The sequence below is a fragment of the Rhineura floridana genome, chromosome 2, assembly GCF_030035675.1.
Source record: "Rhineura floridana isolate rRhiFlo1 chromosome 2, rRhiFlo1.hap2, whole genome shotgun sequence".
In the NCBI taxonomy this organism is placed as follows: Eukaryota; Metazoa; Chordata; class Lepidosauria; order Squamata; family Rhineuridae; genus Rhineura; species Rhineura floridana.
Window position 1 is genome coordinate 213,771,526 of NC_084481.1, and position 26,429 is coordinate 213,797,954.

The 26,429-nt window shown below is 43.3% G+C and overlaps 2 protein-coding genes across 7 annotated transcripts; both read left to right on the top strand.

Moving 5' to 3' along the window:
• Window positions 1-24,506, top strand: CCNK (cyclin K). Of its 5 annotated transcripts, none has more exons than XM_061612115.1 (13): window positions 3-152; window positions 595-806; window positions 3,012-3,270; window positions 5,857-5,938; window positions 7,355-7,486; window positions 7,812-7,880; window positions 9,485-9,590; window positions 10,888-10,945; window positions 11,614-11,783; window positions 19,876-20,171; window positions 20,918-20,951; window positions 21,156-21,227; window positions 23,174-24,506. In XM_061612115.1, the coding sequence occupies exons 3-13, from the start codon at window positions 3,074-3,076 to the stop codon at window positions 23,794-23,796; spliced, it is 1,839 nt and encodes a 612-aa protein (XP_061468099.1). In that variant the 5' UTR covers window positions 3-152; window positions 595-806; window positions 3,012-3,073; the 3' UTR covers window positions 23,797-24,506. The 5 variants fall into 5 exon arrangements, with proteins under 5 accessions (XP_061468101.1, XP_061468099.1, XP_061468100.1 ...); XM_061612114.1 differs by lacking the exon at window positions 595-806 and adding an exon at window positions 1,028-1,241 and having other exon boundaries at window positions 4-152; XM_061612113.1 differs by lacking the exon at window positions 595-806 and having other exon boundaries at window positions 4-152.
• Window positions 14,848-19,098, top strand: LOC133377658 (uncharacterized). 2 transcript variants are annotated; one of them, XM_061612106.1, is made up of 3 exons: window positions 14,848-15,364; window positions 16,124-18,038; window positions 18,673-19,098. In XM_061612106.1, exons 1-3 carry the CDS (start codon window positions 14,851-14,853, stop codon window positions 18,752-18,754), a joined length of 2,511 nt encoding a protein of 836 aa, XP_061468090.1. In that variant the 5' UTR covers window positions 14,848-14,850; the 3' UTR covers window positions 18,755-19,098. The 2 variants fall into 2 exon arrangements, with proteins under 2 accessions (XP_061468090.1, XP_061468089.1); XM_061612105.1 differs by lacking the exon at window positions 18,673-19,098 and having other exon boundaries at window positions 16,124-18,585.
• Window positions 24,507-26,429: the final 1,923 nt, after the last annotated feature.

A 26,429-nucleotide genomic window follows, 5' to 3' on the forward strand; every position in this document is an offset into this window, starting at 1 on the left:
GTGGGGCAGTAGCAAAGCACTCTGTCGTGCCTCTGTTCGCGCGTGCTGACGCAAAGACGTCGGCAATAGCTTTGCCCGGCTCTTCCAAGATGGCGCCTGGGAGAGGCTGTTGTTGATGCCTGGCACGATTAGGACTGTCGCGCGCTGCTTCTGTGAGTGGCTTCGGGGTTTGGGGGGTGTATGTGAGTGAGTAAAGAGGTGACTGAGCGCGAGGGAGAAACTGGAACGTTTTGATCAGCTGAAATGGATTGTGGCAGCGGCAGGAGCGATGGATGGAAATACATTGGATCATATTCACCTAAGGCCTACTCAGAGTAGACCCATTGAAATAATGAACCTAGGTTGGTTACGTGTCTTTTAACTTCAATGGCTCTACTCTGAGCAGTAAGCTAGCATTATATGCCACCCATTTAATTTATTTGTCGGATGTGTGGAAATCTCTAATCCTCCAACGTTCTTCAAGGGCTCCTGAGGAGGCTTATGATCAGTAATCTTTAAGGATTCTGCCGGTTTTTAAATAACTAAGGGAGAAGCTGTCTTTATAGTTCTGAAAGTTCCATTGCATTGTTTTAAAGCGCTTATATTTTTTGTTAGGAAACGGTTTGTGAGGGTTTGTGCTGAAATGCAGGGATGAATTGGAGATGAGGGGAGCAGATGTGAGGTGACTTACGGTTACTTCACACTTCATGTAGAACTTATGAGTCATAAAATGCTTCTGTTGGAAAAAAACATCGAGTTCATCTAGTCTAACCCCATACTCAACATGGTATCTACAATGCAAGATGCAACTATGGCATCTCTGACAGGTGACTGACCAGCTTTTGTTTAAGTATTTCTGGTAAACTATTACATCTCCTGGCGCAAGCTGTTCTATAGCTGAACAGCTCTTAATGTTTAGTTACCACCCATTAGTTCTAACTGTGCTCTCAGGAGCAACAGAGAACAAATATTCTCCATCCTCTGTGTGACAGCCCTTCAGATATTTGAAGACAGCAATCATCTCTCCCCTAAATCTTATCTTTTGCAGGCAAAACATATCCAATTCTTTCAACTGTTCTTGATAGGGCTTAGTTTCCAAACTTCTCAGCTTCCTGGTTGCCCTCCTTCAGACACACTCCAGTTAAGCGGTGGTGCCCAGAACTGGACACAGTACTTCAGATGCAGCCTGTGCAGAGCAGAACAGAGTGGAACTATAGTCCTGTTTAGGCATTCATTTTCTGCATAATATCAACATATGAAAGGTGAGAACTAGAGTGCTAGTTCTGTCCCTGTTGTCTTCCATGCATTGGAAGGTGACTCTGCAATGAAGTACCCTTCATTGTGTGGGTAGGCATGTGTAGGCTAACTGCACAACAGAACCCTGCAAAATTCTGGAACCCTGGAAAAAATAGAGTTTTACATTGCAGAAGGACCATATGTGAGTAGAGGTTGTAGACGGTTGTCCTGCAATTTGTGGAGGGTGTCAGTGAGGTGGAGCTAAAGCAATTGTCCCACTTGACGTGTTCTTTTAACCTAGAAGATGAATACCTGAAGAGGAGTTATTGCTTCCTGAAGATTGGAAACTATGATTCTCTTCTGGGGATCACAGTTGGGAGATTATTGTAATCATGTCTTGCTTTGAGGACTTTCCATTGGTATCTGATTAGCTACACTGAGAACAGGACGCTGGGCAACATTCATCTTTGCTCTGATCCAACAGTGTTTTTATGTTAATACAATGTAAGATTGCATTAGCTTTTTTAACAGCTGCAGTTTCCTGCTAATTCAGGACACATATCAGCTGAGACGCATATGAAAACTTTGAACAGTGCAGGGCCTACGACAGAGCCCTGTGAAACTCCACCTGAGATTTCCCTCCAGATTATCACAGAACCATTAATGAGCACTCTTTATGCATGACTAATCAACCACCTGTGAATCCACCTAGTAGTAGTAGTATCCATTAGTATACATTAGAAGGGTGGGATATAAATCTTCTAGTCAATACAGGAGGGAATTAGGTTAGGGCTAGAAAAATCCCAAGTGTATCATAAATGCTAGAAATGAAATGCCAGTACAGAGAAATGTCTAGGAATATGGAACTTTCTGAGTGCAAAGCCCTCTCATGATTTTTTTATCATATAAACAGTCAGTTTCTCACCATTTATGTTTGGCATGATAGAGTTGATAAAGCCTTTTCTTTGTTCATAGTGGTAGCCTTTGTAGCTTCTTGTAGCAAGACCAGCAAAGGGTGGTATCCAATGATATAGTTCTCTTAGCGCAAGGATTTCTTACTTACTTACTTTATTTTAAGTTTCAGGTGTATATACAACAAATACACAAAACCAAGAAAGAACAGGATAAACATATAATAAACAAAGTCAATAGCAAGGCTTTACCTGACAAAAGGGAAGGGGCAAGTAAAATATGTATGTCATGTATGTAGTCAAGCAGGGGAATAGCAATATGAATATCCTAAAGAGACAAATGGGGGTAGTTGTGAGGTGACCATGTTAAGGAACAGCCAGTCATGACACAAAGAAGGACTGATATGTAGAAGAAAACTAATTCACAAGTCTTTCCAAATAAATTCATACTCAGCAGGAAGGGGAGACATAAGATGCTGGTTGTTCATATATGTAACAAATGTCCACCAAACGGCCACAAAGTCCTCAAGTTCAGCATCGCCCTACAGTACTTTCATGTGGTGAGTAAGTTTTTTGGCAGTGGCACCATACAAAGTTTTTTTTATACCACCTGCCTAAAGTGATAAATATAGCACAAGGATTTCTGTTTGCACAACAGAACTTCCTCCTTCTCCCCGCACCTTCTGGCTCCTTAAAGACGTAACACATTTATTATAACATAAAGCTTGCGTCATAATAAATGTGTTAGTTTTAAGATGCTACAAGACTTGTTTTTTCTTCGTTCACTTTCTTTGTTCATGTACGTAACATTGTCTGTCCATTTGGAAAAATTGTATTGTCTTGAGGTCAAAAATGTTATCCTAAACTCAAGTCTTTACTTCAAAGGTTTTGAAGCCACTCTTTTACCCTTCAAAGCGTGTCAAACGGGAACCATTTTACAGTGATAAATGAAGGAAAATAAAGAGAACTCCAGTCCTTCTGTAACACTGGCAAACCTGGACCACACAAAACCATGCTGGTACTGGGATAAAAAAGACTTGGCACATACGCCATCACAACTAGAAGGACTTGATCCAGCTACCGAGGCAAGATATCGGAGAGAAGGTGCTCGGTTCATATTTGATGTAGGAACCCGTTTGGGACTGTATCTTTTGAGTTTGTGTGTTGCAGTCTGTTGGATTTCCTTGCAGTTAAGAATCCAATTAGGATTATTGCTTAAATACTGGAATGCTTATGTCAGGGCTGACTAATTTGTGGCCCTCCAGATCTTGTTGGATTACAACTCCCTGCATCTTGGACCATTGGCTGTGTTGGGTGGGGCCGATGGGAGTTGGAATCTAACAATATCTAGAGGGCCACAGCCTTGTCACCCTTGACTGAAACTAGCAAGCCACCTTGTTGCTTTTTCCTCTTTGATTTTAAACAGGTTTGAGTTATTTTTAATTTATTCCTAGTTCTTTTTCTTTTCATTAATAAAAAGTATTTTACAGGGATAAAAATCCTTTCATTTCCATGTTTGATTTATCTAACTCCTTACCCTGTTTTAAGCTGCTATTAGGGAATATTTTAATTCATCCTTTTAAAAGTGGTTGAAATTTGTTCAGATGTGTTTCAGGTATGTTATCAGTTGATTAACGCCACATATTCTTGCACTTCTTTGTAATTCTTAGGAAAGGAGTGCTAAAATTTCACTGTAGGTTCTTTTTTTTTACTGCCTTCAAGTCGATCCCGACTTATGGCGACCCTATGAACAGGGTTTTCACGGTAAGCGGTGTTCAGAGGGGGTTTACCATTGCCTCCCTCTGAGGCTGAGAGGCAGTGACTGGCCCAAGGTCACCCAGTGAGCTTCATGGCTGTGTGGGGATTCGAACCCAGGTCTCCCAGGTCATAGTCCAGCACCTTAACCACTAATAATAATAATAATACTTTAATTTATAGGCCGCCTATCTAGCCAATGGCCACTCTAGGCGGCTTACAATAAAACATGATAAAATACAATAAACAATAAACAATATAGCCAGTACAGTATAATACAAAAATTACAGTATTTAGTAGATTGTTTTTACAGTTCTAGGACTAGTTCACCTTGGAAGTCTCAAAGGTCGTAAAGGCCTGATGGAATAGCCAAGTTTTCAGACCCCAGCGAAATATATCTAGGGAAGGGGCATGACGAAGATCCATTGGGAGGGAGTTCCAGATCGTGGGGGCCGCCACAGAAAAAGCCCTCTCTCGAGTCCTCACCAACCTAGCCACTTTAGTCGGCGGAACCGAGAGAAGGCCCTGAGTGGCCGATCTTGTAGGGCGGCACACTTTATGACGGTGGAGGCGCTCCTTCAGGTATACTGGGCCGAAACCGTGTAGGGATTTAAAGGTTAATACCAACACCTTGAATTGAGCCCGGAAAATAACTGGAAGCCAGTGAAGATTGTATAACACTGGGGTAATATGATCATAACGGCGGCTATTCGTAAGTAAACGAGCCGCCGTGTTTTGTACCAGTTGTAATTTCACCACACTTTGAACATAATTCAACATGCTGGGGGAAGTGTCAATTTATTAATCCGTGTTTTTCAGAGGTTCTGTGTCTTTGTTCCAGGTCTTTGTGTAAATTTGGGATTCATTTTTTTTGAACACCTGTATACCATATTCCCACCCACCCCAAAAAACCCTAAGGTAGATTTACCTCAATATACTAGCCTGCTTCACTCATTAACCCCCCCCCATACGTGAAGGTGTCAGGGAAAGCAATAGAGCATTGGTTCACTTATTTGCATATTGGGCTCTACACGCATTCTACTGTTTGTGTGTAGGGCTCCCACACTATCGGGAACTTTGATCAGCTGTGCATACACAGCCCTTTACACACTGACATAGGACTTCCTGGAGGCATGGTCATCAGGCATAGTCCCAGTGCTCATGTTTTCACTGTTTCGGGGGTGGGGTGGGGTTAACAAGTGAACAAGGCTTAATTGAAAGTCTGGCTAAGAATGTTACTTTGGCATCTGTTCATTCCATAGGTTTTCTTATTGATTATTTACACTTTAAGTACATTACATGCAGTGATCTGGCTAAGGGGTTTGTAGGACAGGATACTGTCTTCCCCCTCCACTCTAATCATGGGACAGGCATGACAAGTTAATTGCTGATGTGCAGAAATAAGAAACTGGGACTGGAGAGAGGTTTGCAGCAATGGCTCTGTGACATTGGCACTGTTATAGAAACAGTCAGTGTCAGCTGTGTAAAAGAGAGTGGAAATGTGGTTATATTTGAGGCCATTCTACCTAGCGGGGGTGTGAGACCATTGAACTGGAAGTGGACAATTAATTGCCCCTGTGTTGATAGGAATGCAGTAATTTAAATAAAAGAAAACCGTGGTGGTTATTTTTCAGAACATGGGCTTTGCAGTTTCAGAACTGTCCTCTACGATTTTGAGGGACTGAACAACAAGCCCAGCCTTAAATGTATAACAAATTCTATAGTACATTGCAAGCTGCTTACAGCCCTTTTCAGTGTCCCTCACTTGAAACAAAGGTTTGCTAAGTTTGCTTATTTCCAAGTCAACATGCATGAGATCACAATCTTGCTAACAGCTGCATGCAATTGTCTTCATTGTTTTAGAAATGTAGTTGTCTCCATTTGCAGTTTAATACATCATTCAGTTTCATTTGTTAGTAATCCTTATAATTGAGTTTGAGCTAAAATCTGTTCAGATCCTTATCCTATAATCCAGACATTATGATACTCTGGCAACTGGAATAATTTATTTTCATCGATTTTATATGTTCCATTCCTTCAAACAGTTCCCGAGATATGTAAGTATAAATCTGTTGCTTTTGTTCAAAAACTGCTAATCATAACAGCAGTGATGTGTCATTCGCATACATGGGTTTGCAATGAAAGACAGGTCCCTGTCCCAATGGGTAACAACTTATAAATAGAGACAAAGTAGTGGAGGGAAACGGAGAAGGAGCAAATGGAGGAGAAATATGTGGTATTGTAATTAACATATGCTTAGTGTTATTTTTGCAGTGGAACATGCAGATAGCGCCAAAGACTTCATGGAAAAGGTGGATTTTTAGGAGCTGACTTCTGTTTCCTTTGGCAAATTTAAGCAATGACTGTTCACTCATAAACTTAACACTAAACCATAGTTTGTTTTAAACATTTATTGTTTAACAAACCATGAGACTAAACAAGCCATGGGTTGTTTCTTCAAAGTTTTGTTTTCCAACTGTTCTTGGCTTGTGCCTTTGTAGCTTAATTAGTGTCTGTGGTGGGGTGGTTGAACAAACGATGGTTAATCAAGCTTGTTGGGTTGAGACATAACACCAAACACAGTTGAAACAAACTATGGGTTATAAGCATGGTTTACAACAAACCATAGTATGATGTTGTGGTTTGGCAGAAAACAAACAATGGTTAGACTGCTGAGCTGGGTTCACACATTTTATTTACTTTATTTCATTTAAAACTTATTTTTACACCACTCTTCATCAGTAATACCCAGATAGTTCACAATACAGCACAGTTTCAATAAAATCAACGCATTAAAATATTACTATTAGTTGTTACATTTATATCCCACCCTTCCTCCAAAAAGGAGTCCAAGGTGGCAAAATACAGTGAAATGCATCACAATCCATAATTCAGACAAACCATAATTGGACTAAACAAACCATAGCTTAGTATTATGTGCAAGCCAATGTGCTCTTGTTGGGTTTATGCCATAATGTGCTACATTAGAGACAGCTTATCATGTACATTAAATTATTTCAAGGGAGTGGTAATTATCATGATTTTCAGCACTGTTTTTGCATCAGGATCCATTGACGTGGATGAAGTACAGCAATGAAATCTTACAACTGACAACTTTCCAAAATACTGGAACAGGGTGCCTGCAGAGGCCTTCCCTGGCACCCAACAGGATCCCCTCCTGCACCTCTCTCCGTTGGTGAAATGAGGCTTGAAAGAAGCATTTTGTTGTAGCCGACAGGCTGCAGTGTGTGCTTGATTTTGGTCTGCCTATCATGCCCACAACATTTTCTCTGGTTTCAAATGTGCCCATGGACCGAAAAAAGCTGCCATCCTCTGTGCGTCTTTATATGTCAGATATATATATACTTTCCTTTGTATCAATGGACAATCTTTTTCTTGAGGAAAGTAAAACCATGTTCTTTGACTTGTATGCTTGGACAACTTTATGAAGGATTTTGTTTTCTTTTTAATAGGTGACTGGAGCTTGCTGTCTCTTCCTAGCAGGGAAAGTGGAAGAAACACCCAAAAAATGTAAAGATATAATCAAAACAGCTCGTAGTTTACTAAATGATGTGCAGTTTGGACAGTTTGGAGATGATCCAAAGGTAAACTGACATGTGCTATGGATGCTTTCACTTAAATTGTCATGGTGGAAACCTAGAACTGTTTTCTATGTATATTTAGTACTTGATTTTAGTAATAGTGTTGGAGTAAAATAGAGCAAACTAGAAGTAAGCTTAAGCTAGATGAAAACTCGAATTCCTTTTTATAAAATATTGCCAACTTTTTTCTTCAATATTTTAAAAGCTGAAAGATATTTCATTGGTTGGGTTGCTTTATGTAGTATTTTCACCATATGTTATTTTCAAAGGCAATGTGTATTGCAGTGCTTGTGTGTTGTTCTCCTGTTGCATTTGCCTGTCTTTTCAGCAAAGAAATAACCCACTGCACAGGGGAAGCAGTGAAACTGGCCACACAGAGTGCAGCCATATGCATACAGTAAGCAAACTGGAAAAAATACACTTTTGTCACTTATTTCTTTGTTATAGTTATTATAGACATTTTGTTAGCTAGCCACACAGTTTTCAGGCAGTTTAGATGTAAAGTTAATTTTTACAAAATTGACGCATGTTAGAAAGTCTTGCAGGTTAGCATGAATATAGTATTTCATTGGCTTATTTCTGCATAATTTGTTAAATGAGGTACACATTTAGCTAGACTGTGCTGCCACATTATTTGTGAGTAGCTTTGGATCTTTGGGAAGCTTCTGAACACCTCTTGAAACAGCTCCTTGTAAATATTATTGTGGTTGTCTATTTTTGTGTAAATTGCTGTACATCCAAGCCTTCAGCTGGCCTTAAGGCACTCAGATAACCAGGATGAGGAGTAAAGTGCTTTCTTGTCCCTCTTTGACTCCCGAGGATGTGTTTCATACAAGTTCGCTGGGTTTTTTAGGCTATGAAGCTCCTGTCACAGTTTGCTGACTGCACTATTAAAGGAACAAGTACTCATGCCATGTCACAGCCACAGATGGTTGGCTACCTCTGGCATTTAATGCATACGTAATAGAAACAAAATGTAAGGACCTGCCCATATAAGTTTGCAAAACAACAAAGTAGCCTCTAAGGAGTACTGGCAACTTCTAAAATATGCCTTTATGATAGAGAATTTTATTTTGGGTGGTGGAAGTCATTCCTGAAATAATTGAAAGCCAGAAGCTCCATTTCTTTTTTAGTAAGTAGCATTTGACTGCACACGTGTGCAGTTTCACTCTTTCCCCAAAACTGTGCTGCAAGTTTTATGCACTTTTTTTAGAAAAGTGTTTGTACAGCAGGGATCAGCAACTGGATTTGCCATTGAGCCATATTTGTGGAGGTAGTGCAGGTCATTAGACCACAGTGCCTGTAAAGCAAACCTACTCGTTGACCCCAGAACCTGTGAACCCCCATCTCACCTCCCTCTATCGCCCCATTTTGCCTATGCTGTGAAACTTCACCGGCAGATCAAGAAGGGGTTTTTTTTCTCAGAAGGGGAAATTGGAGACACACAAGTAACAAGTTGTGTTTAGCTAAATCCTACTCATAGTACACCCACTGAAATTAATAAACCTGTTAGCCATGCCTATTGACTTTAGTGGGTCTACTCTGAGTAGGACTAGCTTTGAATACTACCCAAAGTTTTCTTGTTCTAGTAATTCTTTCCCCTATGAGCTTTTAGTTCATGGTGGTACCAAGTGCAGGATATAGAAAGACAACTGAAAGGTTCTGATCTTCAGCTGGTGAGATTGGAGGGAACTGCCAGTTGCTGAATGTTGCTGCACAACCACAGAAATGCAGGTGCTTATGCACACTCAATTTACCCAAATACTAAGTGAGACATCTCAGTTTTTAAAGATAGGTGAAGTTACTGCAGGCAGGTCCAGTACTGTAGAAGTAGATTATACTAGATGTAGCTTCCCTTGGCGTTATTGTGTAATGCCATCTGGAACTTATAAAATGTAAAAATAATTAGTAATAATACAGTATTAGTATAATATTTAGCAGAATTCTAATAATTAATAATTCGGAGTAATACAGTCTTTGCTGCCTTTTTATGATATTTAGGAAGAAGTTATGGTTTTAGAGAGGATCTTACTGCAGACAATAAAATTTGACTTACAAGTGGAGCATCCTTACCAGTTCCTGCTTAAATATGCTAAGCAACTCAAAGGTATGGAAATAGAATTGCATTTCTCAATGTTGGTATGTATAAGTAATGTCATACTCACTTTTCTCAGCTGTTTCAGTCAATTTAATCCAACAGCTTTTTAGAAGAATTGTTTGAAGTTGGGGGAAATGAAATATAGGCCAATTAGCATATTTTGGCAGGATTTGTATGATTTCATTTATGCCATTTGTTTTGTAGATAATCTTGTGAGAGCTGAAATACTGGCTCGGGGCTTCTTCATGTCTTTTTCTGTATATAAAACCATGTATATGTAGGACAAAGGTGGGTAACCTGGCCTGTGGACTGACTTAGACCCATCGGGTAATTTCCCCCACAAGGCCATTTCCCTCCAGCCATGCCCACCTGTCATTCACCTGATGTCATATGATGTCAGGTGTGGGACAGGTAAAGCTGTGGTTGCAAAGTAACAATTGAGAGCTAGAATGCATCCCCATTGTTTGTTTTTAAGCACTGTCTGCATTCAGCATTGTTTAAATTTGTGCCGAATGGACATAGCGCTGGGCCAGGGCCGGATCCTTGTGATTATTGGCAAGTGGGTGGCCTTGCCCATCTGGAGGGTTGGCCACAACTGGATCCAGCCCACCAACTGAAACGTATTCCCCATGTCTGGGAAATGGAAAAGCATGAAAACTTTGTAGATCATCACACATGACTGATCATACATTTTGTGTGTGTGGTTGCAGGGAAGCCACAGTTGATTCTAGCTTCCAAAGAGGAGGTGTCTAATTCTGGTTGGGTTAAATAACATGTCTTGCATTTTTCATTAACTTTTAGCTTGCCACAGCACAATTCAAAAGTAGCAGCTGGGACTGTGTTCTTGACTTGAAGGAGGTTAGGGGAAGGCAGGGGCTGTGAATTCACTCTCTTCTGATGGGGAAAATTTAACCTTTTCAAACAGGCTTGAATACACTGTCCATTGATCAAAAAGCTTCATATGGTTGTGTGCACAGTTCACCATCTAGCTGGGGATAGTTGTACAGAAACCTACCTCTCTGTCTATAGTTTCCCTACCTACGTTGGGGCTAACGTATAAGCTGGTTTTCCTGCATTATTCAGAAGTTACTGAAGTTGTAACCTAAAAAAACCCACAATAAATTTGTTGGGTTTCAGTTCTATGCACACTTCTGAGTAAGCCCCATTGAACTTGATGGGGCTTCTGAATAAACACGCACAGGATTGTGTAACAAAGTTGATAAACACAAGGCTGGGGTCTTTTCATAATACAGTAATTCTTTTCTCCTTCTTTCCTCTCCCCCCCCCCAACACTGCTTCTCAATAGGTGACAAGAACAAAATTCAAAAACTGGTTCAAATGGCATGGACATTTGTGAATGACAGGTAAAACACCAATTTTTACTCAAGATAATTCTGTTTAATAGTTATATAGATTTCTGGTCACTTTTTTGTCTGAAGCATTTCCAAAAGGCTTGAAAATGACATGACTCAGATTCATAGTATACCCCATCCCTCACAAATTACTTGTGCTCTGAAATGTGACTATAGTTATATAATGAAGTGTGTGGTGAATGGACCAGGAATATGAAGTGGAAATGCTAAATCGAGCACATGGTAATGGGTTGGATGGGGGCTAATAGACTAGAGCTCAGTCCAGACAAGATGGCAACACTATTAGGGAGTGGCTCATCTGCTCAGTTAAGTAGTGTTTAACCCAGTGTAGAGGAGGTTGCACTCTCCTAAAGGTTCAGGTTTATAAAGTGCCCATTAATCCATCAGTGGTCTGAAGTGCCTTTTACCAGCTTAAGCATGGATAAGGGATAGTCTCGCTTCATAAAGTCTGTTTGGACTACTGCAATGCACTGTACATAGGGCTGCCTTTGGAAATAGTCCAGATGCTTCAATTAGTTCAGGATATGTCTTGTTTATTTACTACAGTTATATGCTGCCTTCCTGCTAAAGAGCTCACCGTGGTTTACATTACATAATTCCATGTGCCAATGTCTGGTGAGACTCCCTGTCCTGATATGAATTCTGTTTTGTTTTTCTAGTCTCTGCACTACATTGTCACTGCAGTGGGAACCTGAGATTATAGCAGTAGCTGTTATGTATCTTGCCGGTCGCTTGTGCAAGTTCGAGATTCAGGAGTGGACATCAAAGCCAATGTACAGAAGGTGGTGGGAGCAGTTTGTGCAAGATGTACCTGTTGATGTCCTAGAAGGTATCAGAAATATTTGCTGCCCAAACAGTTTTCCTTTAAGTTGTTCTCTTTACAGCATGCATTGTTTGTGCCTAACTGTATAAAATGCTGTTTACTAGAAACCAGAACATAATATTTAAATAAATTGGCGCTTCACAGCCCTCATTTAGAATCTGCATGGGGAAATATGGTTTCATGGAGTTTCATTTCCCTCCTTCCAAGTTATTGCTATTTATTACATTTATATCCTGCCCTCCCTCCCAAAGGAGCTCAGGGCAGCAACCAAGTGATGAAACAAAGCATCTAAAAACAATTCCAATACAGAAACCAACTAGGAAAGATATCTACTTAAACACTTGTTGAAAGACGAAAGTCTTCGGTAGGCGCTGAAAAAGCAAAAGAGATGGCACCTGTCCAGTATTTAATGGAAGTTGTTGCATGCATATTTCCCATTTATTTATAAAATTGTGTGGATCATACATTTTCCATAGGAGGAATGCCATCATGCTGGATTATAGCTCGTCCTATCGTCCAAAGGCAAGAATGTTTCTGAAGTCAAGACTAGGGCGTCAGGCCCCTCCCACTCTCCAGTTCATTCTTGCCTTTCGTCCCTGCAAGATCTTTAGCTAGTGACTAGATAAGTTTTTTGTCTTTGTGTGATAGAGGGTGGAGTTTTGTGTACGTTGTTTCGTCTTGTTCCTTCCCTTTGTCTCATCCCTTACCATGGTTTGTGTGTTGTGTGTCAATTTCCTTGTCAATTTCTCGTTTTCCCGGGGGTGTGTTTTTTACTCCCAAACTACAGAGACCGCGGCTGCGGTCTCTTTCCTCAGCGGGGCCAGGAGCTGCGGCGGCAGCCTCCGCCCCCCCCCTTTTTTGTTCTACCGATCCTCCTTTTGTGCCCTGACGATTAGGAGCCCGCGGCTGCGGCTTCTTTCGTACTTTATTTTCTCCGGTCCTTTTGCCATTTCCCCTTGTGCCTTGACGATCGGGAGCCTGCGGCTGCGGCTCCCTTCGTCGTTCATTTTTACGGGCGGCGCTTCATTCGCCTGTCAGGAGCCGATGTCTGCGGCTCTTTGCCTTCCCCTTTTTTAGCGACTTCTCTTGTTTGGGCTGCCTTGTCTCTGTCGATCATCTGCGGCGCTTGGTTCCTCGCGGAGTCAGTCCTTCAGCCCGCAGCTGCGGCTTGCCTGTTGGCCGATTCTCTTCGGCTTCGGGAAGTCCGCTAGCTGTCCTGCCTCCTTCACGAAGTCTTTTTCCAGGCTAATTTTTTCAGCCGCGATTACCTTCTTAGTCCCGCGGCTGTATTTCTACCGTGGGCGGTTCCATTTTTACAGTTAAAAATTTTTCCCACCTTGCTCATTTCTTCATACAACGGTTGTTGCTGGGCAAAGTATCCGTCATTTTTGTTCGAATTTTCCCGCTCTTTTTACGGGCGCCATTTTAGTGGCCGTTTTTTCCTGTCCCTTTTGAGAACCCACTAGTATTACAAAAGGGGATTTTTTCCTTCACGGGTTGGGGTTTGCAGAGCCCAGGTTCTTGTCAGCTCCCTCTGTGTGATCTGCTCCCTGTTTATGTGCTGCAGATAGGATTTTTACCTCTACATAAGTTCCTTTACCAACCCCATCTCTGAGGCTGACCCTGGCAACCACTGGGTTACTGTGGCTTTCTACAATCACTGCAACTACTGTGCACATGTGACTTTTCATCAAATTTACTAATACTGCCATAACAGTGCACCAGGCCACCTGTTAGTGCGCAAGACTATTGAAAATATACAAAGCTATTTGGACTATACTGTGCAAGTTGTGCAATATCACCCTTCCTCCAAGTGTACATTCTGCCCCATCGTGACAGTGTACCTACCATCAGCCAGTGCATTCTGCCCCAGTCGTGTGCCGTGTACTGTGCATGTTCTAAGACTGTTCATAGCGTACATTCTGCCCCATCGTGTGCCGTGTACTGTGCCTGCCCGGGTCTGTGCATTCTGCCCCAGTCGTGTGCCGTGTACAGCTACCCTTATTATCTATATGATGGCAGAACAGCCAGAGACAACCCAGGCAACCAAGCCGATACAACAGCCTGTGACAAACCAGATGACCAAGCCTAAACCTCCTAAGGCGGTCAAACATAAGCACTCTAAAGCGGTTGCCAAAACCAAACATCTTAGCCACAGCACAATCAAGCGGCCGCGCTATGTCTCTGTTCCAGTGCCAGAGGACTCAAATCATGCACAGTTAACTACTCTCTTTCATTCTCCTGCGGCTTCCTCTGATGAGGAGGACTTTCCTGGATTTCCTGTACAGCCAATGTCCAGCCAACCCAGAGCTTGCTCTTCTTCACTACCTGTGGGGCCGTCTACAGTTCCGCCTATCCAAGAGCAACCATCTACATCTCCGGGACTACAGCTTTCCCACGAGTTCATTACACAACTTCAGGGCATGCTGTCCTTTTTTACTCAGAGTCAATCATCTTCACAACCTCCCGCTATCCCTCAACACAGCGGGGTTCAAAGTGTACACAGTGAGACAAACCCATCAGGTTCTCCAGACCCATTTGATGTTACCAGGGGCAGGTTCGTTGATGACGCCTCTTTTGATGCATAGTCCGCATTCACGCTGCAAGACCAAGCGGACGAGTGGAGTGACCATTCGGAACCAGAGCCAGAAACCTCTTATCGCCTCTTCGACTCTTCAGATTACCAGCCCCTGGCGCGCAGAGTCTTGAACGCCCTTGGTCTTCAATCCACTCCAACTGCAGCTTCCACTCCCGCTTTAAAAGGGGCCAGGGTCTTGAAATCCCCTACGCCAGCTGAAAACTTCCTCCCTGTCCCAGACCCCATCGCTAAACTGGCCAAGGACGAATGGTCCCACCCCTTAGAGGCACGCCGATTTAATAACATTGCGGACAGACTTTATCCTTTGGCCCCGGACTTTTCTACCAGACTGGCTGTCCCTAACATCGACGAGCCTATTTCCAGTTTAGTTTCCAGGCCCTCTTGCCGAGGGAAGGGGACTCTCATCTAAAGGATGCCACTGAACGGAGACTGGACTTTGCTTTACGCAAGACCCATGAGGCCATCGCCTTTTCCATGCGTGCATCCACATCTGCCTCTATTTTCACCAGGGCAGCGATGATGTGGTTAGACGACCTCATCGAGGACCACAATCCAGATCCTGCCTCCCTGCGCAGATTGCTACTAAAACTGCGTAAAACAGCTGCTTTCGTGGCCGACGCCACCTTGGACGCAAATCAACTAGCAGCACGCGCCCTGGCGGCTCAGATCGTTGCCAGACGGACCCTCTGGCTTCGTCACTGGCAGGCTGACTCTACTGCCAGAGTTAATCTTTCACGAACACCTTATGCAGGCTCATTACTTTTCGGGGAAGAGGCATTAAGGGCAGTGCTTGTCGACCCTAAGGACACTCGAAAGCCTGTCCTGGCCACCGTCAAAAACGTCAAGCGCAGACCCTTTAGGCGTTTTGCTTCATATCGCACGTCTCAGCCCTTTCGGGGAACCCGGCCCGGGGGACGAGGCCGTGACTTCCCAGCATTTGACTTCCGCTCCACCAGAGGAGGCTGGAATAGACGTTTCCCCAGTAGAGGTCAGTACCAGAGCCGCAGAGGCTACTCAACGTCCTCATACAGGGGAGGGTCTCGCCAACGCAGACAATACTAAGGCAATACCAGTTGGGGGCAGATTGATTCTATTTGCCGAACTTTGGCTACCTCTGACTCAGGTCCCATGGATCAGAGACCTCTTTTGTTATGGATATGCAATTGAGTTTTGGGCAATACCTCCAAACAATTTTCATCCTTCCCCTTGTCCCAGGGCACTAGACAGGCGCTGCATCATGCAGACTGCGATACAGCACCTTTTGGACATAGAGGCGATAGAGCCAGTCCCCAATGCAGAGAGGTCGGAAGGGGTGTACTCCCTCCTATTTGCTGTGCCCAAACGCGATCTCTCATGGAGGGCGGTTTTGAACCTCAAGTTCATTAACCGTTTCGTAAAGTATCGCAGGTTCAAAATGGAATCCCTCCACTCCATTACAGACAGCCTGCAAGAAGGTGACTTCCTTGTCTCTATCGACCTAAAGGAAGCGTATCTCCATGTCCCTATTTGCACAGCCCACAGGAAATTCCTTCATTTTGCCTTTGGCTCCCAGTACTTCCAATATCGAGCAATGCCGTTCGGACTCTCGTCTGCCCCGAGAGTATTTACCAAGGTGCTACTTACCCTAGTGGCTTACCTCAGGCTTCAAGGGGTCCATATCTACCCCTGTCTGGACGATCTCCTAATACGCGCAAGGTCTAGGGAGCTTACTCATCGTCATCTAACACTCACGCTCCATATCTTACAGGCCCACGGCTGGCTAGTCAACTTCGACAAAAGCCATCTACAACCAACCCAACGCCTGCAGCATCTAGGGGCAATGTTAGACACACTGCAAGCGACTGTATTCCTGTCCCCAGATCGCATCACCGCTATCACAGACATCGCAAGGTCTCTGATGCACAAATCTTCTGCAGATGTCATGCTTCTAGCCAGGGCTCTCGGAATGTTGGTATCCACCATCCATATTGTGCCATGGGCTCGGGCACATACGCGCCAGCTACAGTGGGCCCTGTTGCCATTCCAACACGACATTGCCAACTCAAACCATCGAGCAATCCCCCTGAGTCCCACACTGCGCTTGTCTTTCCGCTGGTGGACAAGGGTACAACATCTCACCCAAGGCACTCCGTTCAGAGAACCCCACCGGACTGTCATTACCACCGATGCCAGTCTCCTGGGTTGGGGAGCCCACTGCAACTCCCAGTTCATTCAGGGAGTTTGGAACACAGCAGAACAAACTCAAAACATCAACTGGCTGGAACTAAAGGCTGTCCACTTAGCTCTGCTTCATTTTCAGTCTCTCTTCCACTTGGACCATGTCCTCATTTGAACGGACAACACGTGTGCCAAATCTCATTTAAACAGACAGGGAGGCACCAGGTCCAGACCTCTACAGAGCCTAGCTTCCATCATATTCGACTGGGCAGAACAACATCTGCAATCCCTCAAAGCAGAACATCTCAGAGGAATTTGGAATTTCACAGCAGACTGGCTCAGCAGACAACAAGTCTTTCCGGGAGAATGGAAACTTCATCTGACTGTGTTCCATCTTCTCCAGCGTCGATTCGGCCCCTTCTCAGTCGACCTCTTTGCTTCCAGTCGCAATTGCCAGCTACCCAGGTACTTCGCTCGATACCTGGACACGACAGCGGAAGCGGTGGATGCTCTGTCATTGCCGTGGCCGGAGGGACTATTATACGCCTTCCCTCCAATACCACTATTAGCCAAAACCTTGCAGAAGGTACGTCGCGAGAGGGCACAGCTGGTTCTGATAGCACCATATTGGCCCCGTCGACCGTGGTTCTCGGATCTCCTGGCACTGTCGGTGACGGATCCCTGGCCACTCCCAGTCAGGCCAGATCTCTTATCACAAGGCCCAGTATGGCATCAGGACCCCAAGTGGCTCAACCTAACAGCGTGGCATTTGAACGGGGACATTTGAGATCAGCCGGCCTGTCAGACGCTGTTATTGACATTATTTTGGCCTCGAGAAGACCATCCACCACTCGTATATATCAGCATACTTGGGTAGCATTCTCCAGGTGGTGTCAGTCTCAACACATCAATCCTTCCAAGGCTACAGTGCAACAAGTGCTGCTATATCTTCATAGGGGCCTCATGTTGGGACTTAGACCCAACACATTACGTCGACATGCGTCCACCCTGTCGTCCATTCTTTCAGTATCTTCCACTGACGCCCCTATTGCCTCACATCCGTTTATCAAACGCTTCCTTAGAGGCACTGCTCTACGCTCGCCGGCTGTAGCTCACCGTTTTCCATCATGGAGTTTGTCAAAGGTTCTACAGGCCTTACAACATCCTCCGTTTGAGCCACTCAGGACTGTGCCTTTACATCTGTTGTCTTTCAAGGTCCTGTTCCTGATTGCGATTACATCGACGAGAAGAGTCTCGGAACTGGGCGCATTGTCTTCTGCTCGCCACCTCTGTGTCTTTCACAAGGATTCTTTTGTGCTGAAAACTGATCCTTCATTCCGTCCCAAGGTCAATTCAGTTTTCCATTGCAACCAGGACATTGTTCTACCTTCATTTTGTCCGAATCCTACTCATCCGCTCGAGAAGGCTTGGCATTCGTTGGATGTTCGGAGGGCTCTCAAGACCTACCTGTCCAGGACCCAGGATATACGACAGACTGAGTCTTTGTTTGTATCCTTTCATCCAAGGTCTATGGGGCATAAAGTAGCTAATTCCACCTTATCCCGCTGGTTGCGTGCATGTATTACCTTAGCCTATGAGTCCCTTAAGATTCCAGTTCCGCCTAGTATAACAGCTCATTCCACTAGATCAGCAGCCACTTCGGCTGCTTTTGCTACTAACGCTCCTGTTGCCGATATTTGTAGAGCTGCTGTTTGGTCTACTCCACACTCGTTCATAAGGCATTATAAAATAGATCGTTATGCCTCTGCCGATGCCTCATTTGGCAGACGAGTTTTGCAACAGGTTCTTAATGACGAGTAGTATGTGGGTGGTCCCTCCCGGTTATGGGCTGCTTTGGTACATCCAGCATGATGGCATTCCTCCTATGGAAAATGGACCATTGGTCTCACCTGAAGGGTGATTTTCATAGGAGAATGCCATCATGACCCTCCCAGTTGGAGGATAACTACATAATTTTTGGGATGGTTTATATATTACAGTTCGTCATTATATTATATTATATTATATTACATTAAATTTTAATTCTCTAGTGAAGTCAAGACTTCTATTACTGTTTTCGCTAGGTTAGAGTCAGATATTATTAATGTTACTATTATTATGTTATGTTCTTGCTGCTAGGCCCGTTGGCCTTTTTTCCTGCATGTTTAGATATATCTCTTTGGACTCGCTGCGAATGAACTGGAGAGTGGGAGGGGCCTGACGCCCTAGTCTTGACTTCAGAAACATTCTTGCCTTTGGACGATAGGACGAGCTATAATCCAGCATGATGGCATTCTCCTATGAAAATCACCCTTCAGGTGAGACCAATGGTCCATTTTGCCTTTGTTTGTATGGAATGCTTCAGGTCCTTCAGTAAAACTATGTTTTGGAAAGGACTCATAAAAAAAAGTTTCTAGATTTCAAAGCATTGTTTGAAATTAATGATGCCTTGTGTGCAGGAAAGCAACTTTTCAAACAGGGTCTTGGGGAAATACTGTAGGTGATTTCCAAATGTTTGATCAAAAGGGTCATGGCAATCTAATTTCTTTTAGAGCTCCTCCGCAGTTACTTGGATTAAATCTCTCTTGCAATGTTAACCCCAGTACCTGCTGGTTTCAGCTTTAGTAGACCCCCCCCCCCGGGTTTCCATTGTCCTTGCCTTTGACTCAAGAATCATACAGTCTGCTTTCCAGTGGGTCTGATCCAGATATGTGGCAAGTGGAATTCTGCTCACACAAAACTCTGCTGGAAAAAGTGGAGAGGCGATTTTTGCCAGTTTCTTCATTCCCACTTCCTTTCCTCTGTGCCCCTGAAAATTTATTTATTTATTTTATTTTATTTATATACTGCCCTAAGCCCGAAGGCTCTCTGGGCGGTGTACATAAAAGATAAAATCTGCTCTAGAGGGCATGGAGAATAGCATAGAAGTGGTGACCAGGTCAAGGATGCTGCAAGGGAAAAAGAACTGGCAAAAATCACATCCCCCCCTTCCTCCAGTAGCGAATTCTGCTGTATCAGAGTCTGCATATCTGGAGGCAACCCAGGTATGTATTCCTGTTATCCCTACTTGCTCTTTTAAATAATCCTATAAGAAATTACCCCATGTAGAGGCCATTGTTGGTTATGAGCAGCTGTGAAGCTGGCAAGTACTCTGAATGCTCTCTAAAATAAAGCTGAGAAAATAATAATTCTGAAGTTGGCAGCTCCTTGATAAAGCATTAGATGAAATGTAGCTGGTACATTTTTGAACGCAACTTATAAGTATAATTCTCGTTCTTTAGCTGTTCACTAGAAAGTGTAACTGGTCTGGTCTTTTATTTCATTGGGTTTTTTCCCCAAAAGACATCTGTCATCAGATCCTGGATCTGTACTCGCAAGGGAAGCAACAAATGCCTCATCACACACCCCATCAGCTCCAGCAGCCTCCTTCCCTTCAGTCAACCCCTCCGGTGCCTCCCACCCAGCAGCCTCAAGGTCCAGAGCAGTCACAGCCACAACAGCCAAAAGAGCCTCAACAGGCCGGACAGCAGCAGCAACAGCAGCAGCAGCTGCCGCAGCCACTGCCGCCGCCCCAGACGCAGCAGGCCAAAAAACCATCTCCTCAGTCAAGCCCCCCCAGGCAGGCAAAACGACCAGTGGTAAGAATAACAGAAACAACACGTCATATTGCAAAGCATGGTGACATTTTTTATCAGACTTTGGGAGTACAAGAGGTCTCACTGGAATATCTTCAAAAAGCTCTTAACTGTGCTGTGTGCTCTACAGGAATAACATTAACAGAGTTCTAGCATGGGGAACGGATGGGAATACAGTTTTATTTATTAATTAAAAATATTTGTAAGCCGCCTTTTAGAGTAAACCCTCCCAAAGCAGGTTCCAGCAACAGTCTATAAAGCGTAATGGATTAAAACCATTGAAACAATAATTAATAAACGGTAGTAGCCAGTGGTAACATTAAGACAACAGTCATCCCAGTAAAACTGTAACATTGCAAAAAGAGTTAAAAGATAAACTACAAATACAACAGCCTAATAAACATCCTTAATCATGAGAGAGCAGCAGTAAATAAGATTTCAGTGTCTGCTTAAGAGCCTGCAATGAAAGGCCCTGGTGTATCCTAACAGGAACAAAGTTCTCCAAATGTGTTCCCACTGTTGTGATTTTTCTTGTCCAAGCATGATTTTTTTATTAACAGTAGTGAAATAGTATGAATTACAATGCCAATTTATATTATATAATTATTTCAAGAACTTAGATATGACCCTAACCCATAACTCCTCAACATCTGCTGTTAAGAGAAGTGTAGTTAGGATTTACTGCTGCTTGGTGCTTTTAATACTGCAAGTGTGAGTGTTTGATCTGCACACTTTTTTCTCAATAATAGGCGGCATCACCAAAGGAAGAAACCAAAACTGCAGGTAAAATAGTTTCCCCCCCCCTTTTGTTTTAGAATGACTTTGTTTTGTATGATGATAGCTGAATTATTACAGCATATCCTTATGTATAACTTCTCAGAGCTAAGTCACACTGAGTGTTAATTGCATTGTTAGTTTCTTTTCTTTGCAGTAACCTTGTTTTTTCCTTGTTACTCACATCACTTCTATATTTTGCTCTCTTTTCAGAGGCTCCTCCTTCTAAAATTGCTAAAATTGAGGCTTCTCATCCACCAGCACCCCCTGCGCATCCACCACCTGGTAAGTTCTACTGTGAGCTGCAAAATGGTGTCTGTGTGAGTAAATGTGGCTTTTTCTGGAACTGTAAATACATTTTTGTGAGTAATTCCTGAAATGTTAGCATCTGGTTAGCCGTGCCCAGCACATCCTCTAGGAGGTCAGGATCTGGATGGCTGTCGCAATGGAATACCTGCAGAGATTGAACATCCCATATTCCGCCTTTCTATAGGTATTTATGCTTTTGTAGGAGACTTTCAAGTGTTAAATATCTGGAAGTTGTAAATTGTGGCAGCATTTCTTTGAGTGGGCAGACACCAGGTGGGATGATGAGTGGCTTCAAGCTACTAGAGGACAAAGCTGACTGCCCTGTCACCTGCTCTGGACTCCCGAAGCTAGCTTGCTACCTTCAGGTGTAGTGGGACCTGCCAGTTCAGTCAACTTCTGTATGTGAAAGGGAGGCGTATCATCTTGCTCTTCCTTTCGGGCAGGAAGCTTGGGTCAGCCCTACTTAAACATTTAGATAAATTTTCTCTTGCCGTCTGAGTCACTGGATATTTTCAGATCATTGTTACTCGAAAAGGGTCTTGAACAAGAATTTGCATTTTCTTTCTTCAGAGTTTGGTTGCATCAAGCAGCCTTTGTCATATAGCACTTACGTCTCCTCAGCATCCTTCCACTCCTTGGACCTGTTACCACTTTTCACCTGACCCTGAGCTAGAACTTAAATCATCTATGGTGCAGCTGCATAATCTTAATATGAACTGATCTGAATTAGGCTGTGACAGACTACCGACAATAAGTTCTGCATTCTTGAGCCATTTCTTAGTCAGGAACAAAAGCATAAAGACAATGCCGGCCATATTACCTTAATGATTTTAGTTCTTAAGCATAATTATCTCTCCTGCCTCCCGCCATGAGAAACAATCCTGCCAAGTAGATGCAATTCATATGCATAAATAATGTGTGCCTCCCCTCTGTGTTTTCTCCCTTCCCAATATGTCCATTTGTTACTGTTGTTCACAAAATCTCCAACTGAGGCATAGGCTGCTATGCAGTTACCAGTCTGTGGCATTTTTCCAATTCTTTGTCATGATTTTAACCAATAATCAATGCTAGAAAATGTCACAGTTCTGAGGCACCAGCATTTGAAGAAATCAGTATTTTTCCAGCTCTGCCCTTATTGCCTGGACATGGTCTTAATGTCCCTGAACGACAGAAGAAGGCAAAGCAATGGAGGGTTTTCCTGCTCTTCTGCAAAGCTCAAAAGATTTCTTTATATCGTTCTTAAGGGGTTTATTCTATTTCGTTTTTATTTTGGCCTACAACTTAAATGGGGCTGCAGGAAATGTGTAACTGCAGTTTGGCATCTTTATCCATCCCAGACTCCTCAGATATTTGCATACTTAAGTGTTTCTGTTCACAGGGCAGAAAAAACCCCATGGCAGTTTGGTCCTGTTTCTCATGTCATCTGCTTCAGATCAATTGAAGATTTGTACTCCATCCAAAGTGGCATACTGTGCCCAGGTGACTTGGGCAAAGCGACCTACCTGTTTCTAACAAAGCTTAAAACAACCATTTTAAAGGGTTTTCATTGGCATGGTATTTTTCCCTTATGTATTCTGCTGGGGAAGGAGAAGGACCAGTGTGCTGTCTCCTTTTTCTAACATTTTCAGGGGACTTCCTTTTATGACCAATGCACTGTCTTGTCCTACAACCTTTTTGCAAATGTCTCCTTTAACCTTATTAAGGTTTCATACACTCCCAGATATTAAAAGAGGATGGTTTGTATCTTCAAATCCCTCCTTGTTAGCATTGTCTAGTTTACTTTTCAGTGCTTGGCAAAGCGGGTAATTGTTTCTTGACAGACAAAGAAGCTGATCAAGGAAATAACTGAGAAAGTATATGCTTCAGTCATTGGCATACACAGTTGTGACTAACATGTTGCATGTTTTGTTGCTGTTTTTCAGAGCATAAGCCTCCTCCGACAACTGCAGTGTCCGTGGGAGGTGATCAGAATACTACAGTAGATTCTGTAGATATGGCAAAGGTCCAGATTGCTCCTCCATCACATCCAGCTCCTGTGCATCAGCCACCACCTATGCCTCACCGCCCACCACCCCCACCTCCACCGTCTAGTTACATAACTGGCATGTCCACTACCAATTCTTACATGTCAGGAGAGGGATATCAGAGTCTTCAGTCAATGATGAAGACAGAAGCACCAACCTATGGAGCTCTACCACCCTCCTATGGACATCCAGCTCACTTGCCATATCACCCCCATGTGTACCCCCCCAACCCTCCACCACCTGTTGCTCCGCCCCCGCCCACATCATTCCCCCCACCCACTATTCCTCCTCCTACCCCAGGCTACCCTCCACCACCTACCTACAATCCTAACTTTCCACCCCCTCGGTTACCTCCCTCTCATGCTGTCCCACCTCATCCTCCTCCAGGACTGGGAATGCCACCAGCAAGCTATCCCCCTCCCACAGTGCCCCCTGGTGGACAGCCACCAGTTCCACCTCCAATACCACCACCTGGCATGCCGCCTGTTGCTGGACTTGGCCGTGCTACCTGGATGAGATAGCAGTTGTACATAAAATATGCTTCAACTCTGGGAAATGGTTTAAATAAGATGTTTGAGTGGCAACTAGGGAAATAGCCTGCATAATGTAGAGACTGATGTATGAAATCTAGAAGGCAGTGACTTAGAATTTTATTGGTTTACTTACGGTTAGTAGAGAGCAATACAGGCTTTTCGTTTCAGTATTGCAAAGTTAATTATAATTCAAGTTGTTCCAAGTTAATTCTCGCACTGGATTACTTTGCACTAGTAAAAATGTTTTAAAAGCCATATTGGCTCAGTTATATTGGTAAGAAGAAAACTTGCTTCTAGAGATCAGTGCCTACTTTTTGAGTATATCAGGATTAAGGTTAACATTCCATCTCAGAGACCTTCATGGTTTTCATAATCTAATGTTCCAACAACACTCAGAGCCAAGTTTGTTTTATATATATATATGTGTGTGTGTGTGTGTGTATGCGCACATATATAACATTTGCAACCTATAGCTGATGAACATCCATTGGTGTTTGGCTTTTTGCCATTTTTGTTTTGAAATGTACTGGGATCTTGACCCGTACTGTATGTTTAAACCTATGTGCAAATTCCTGTACACAAATATCTATATTTTCTAAGTGTAAAGGTCTGAATGTAAGGGCATACTGTGATTTACAACTTGGTTTAAAAAAATACTGACTTTGTGGACATGTACCCAAATAAATCTTGTTCTGAAATCTGTAGAGTGGGAAAGCAGTCATTTAATAAAATGAGTAAATTTTTGCCTAAGCAATATCAAGGTCATATAAATCAGTGATAGCCAACATGGTGTTTAACGTTGTTTAAAAAGGATTTTGTTACTAAAATCTTGCCCAGGTCTGAAGACTGCATCATTCTTAAACCCACCAGTTGTGTCTTATTTCACAAGGTTTTGTTAAGTCCTGTTCTCCAAAGTTCCTCTGTTTTCCCCTAGACCTAGAGGGTTCTAGACAGTTGAGCTCAGAAGCTTCCTAAGAAACTAAGAAATCCTAGATACTGTATGATTTTAATTGTTTTTTATTTCTTACATTATTGAATTACCATTTGAATTCTTTGGAATTCAGATTGTAAGTGCTCTTCTCAGACTCACCACCAACCGCTTGAATGAAGCACATGCAGTATTGGTTGTCCACAGACCACAATGTGGAAACCCATTTTAGAATAATCGTCATCTCTGTTATCTTTCTGGCGCCTTTTGAAGACTTTCCTCTTTCAACAAGCCTTTTAAGTCGAGACCTATCATTTGTTGGAATTGCTTTTTAATATGTTTTTTTAACAATGTGTTTTTTTAACCCTTTTTTAAAGATGTTTTAAAAGCTTTTTTTAAAAAATGTTTTTAAAGTTTTGTTTTGGTTGTATTTTAGGGTCTGTTTTTATGGTGTTTTGATGTGTTTTTAGTGCTTCTGTCTGCCGCCCTGGGCTCCTGCTGGGAGGAAGGGCGGGATATAAATCAAATAATAAATAAATAAATAATGGCTGTACATGTCTTAAGGGGAAAGTGTTTAGCTTAATGGCGGCTACTATATACAAAAATACTTTACAACGGTCTTTCATGTCATGTTTCAGTGTACAGGCATACCCCGCTTTAACTTTCGCAATGGAACCGGAGAGTATACTTTAAGTGAAAATCTACTTTAAGTGAAGCAATTGTCTTCACTTGTACTGCACGCAATCACCACTAGATGGCAGCGGCGTCATGCCAATAAAATGTACGTTATTGCGAAGCGCGCGAAAGTTAAGTGGGGTATGGGGATGTATGGAGCATGTACGTTATAGTGAGGCAACGTTAAGTGAAGCAACATTAAGCGGGGTATGCCTGTACTGATGGGAAATGGCCTAGATGTTCTTGGACAATTCCCATAGTCCCTGATCATTGGCCGGGGTTCAACAACATCTGGAGGGCCATGGGATATTTCTGTTCCTGTTTTAATGTCTAGAGGGCCATGTGGGTTGTAGTGAATATACCAGCCAAACCTGGCAGAAAGCACTATTGGCCACAGAACTCACTTGAGCCATTAGTGACAGAGATGGATCGCGAAGTACCCTCAGACTGTGTACCTGCTTCTTCAAAGGGAGTACAACCCCATTCCAGGGCAGGCAATCAACCTATCCCCCAGATACTAGAACCACTCACCCATCAGGCCTCTGTTTTTTTAGGAGTCAAACTCTGGCACTCATAGTGTCACACTGGCACTCCACAGTGTAAACACGGGGCTGAGGAGCACTGTTCCCACATTACTCTTTGGATATAACCCTGCAGGTATGAACGGAGCTACAGCAGCATAGTGCCACCAATGCACATCCTGCAGAGCTGGTTCAGAAGGATACCATGGTCAATGGTATTAAAAGCCACTGAGTGAGCAAGCAGGAGGAGTAGGGTTGCACTTTATGGAAGTCATCCATCAGGACGACCGAGGTTGATTCGGCCCCAAACACCGGCCTGAACCAAGGCTTGAACGGGTGTAGATAATCAGTCTCATCCAAGAATATCTGCGGCTGTTCCACCACAACCCCCAAGTCACCTTTCCCAGGAAGGGAGTATTTGTGACTGGGCACTAGTTGTAACAATCTATTGGTCTTAGGGCTGTCTTTTTTTCAGTATTGGCCGCACTGTCCCCTCC

Bases quoted from the DNA above. Each gene is read 5' to 3' on its own strand.
- CCNK (XM_061612115.1), top strand. From the start codon at position 3,074: ATGAAGGAAAATAAAGAGAACTCCAGTCCTTCTGTAACACTGGCAAAC. The intron at 3,271-5,856 runs GTATCTTTTGAG...CCTATAATCCAG, and splicing joins GTAGGAACCCGTTTGGGACT to ACATTATGATACTCTGGCAA. The intron at 20,172-20,917 runs GTAAGAATAACA...TCTCAATAATAG, and splicing joins GGCAGGCAAAACGACCAGTG to GCGGCATCACCAAAGGAAGA.
- LOC133377658 (XM_061612105.1), top strand. From the start codon at position 14,851: ATGCGTGCATCCACATCTGCCTCTATTTTCACCAGGGCAGCGATGATG. The intron at 15,365-16,123 runs GTCAGTACCAGA...CATATCTTACAG, and splicing joins TAGACGTTTCCCCAGTAGAG to GCCCACGGCTGGCTAGTCAA.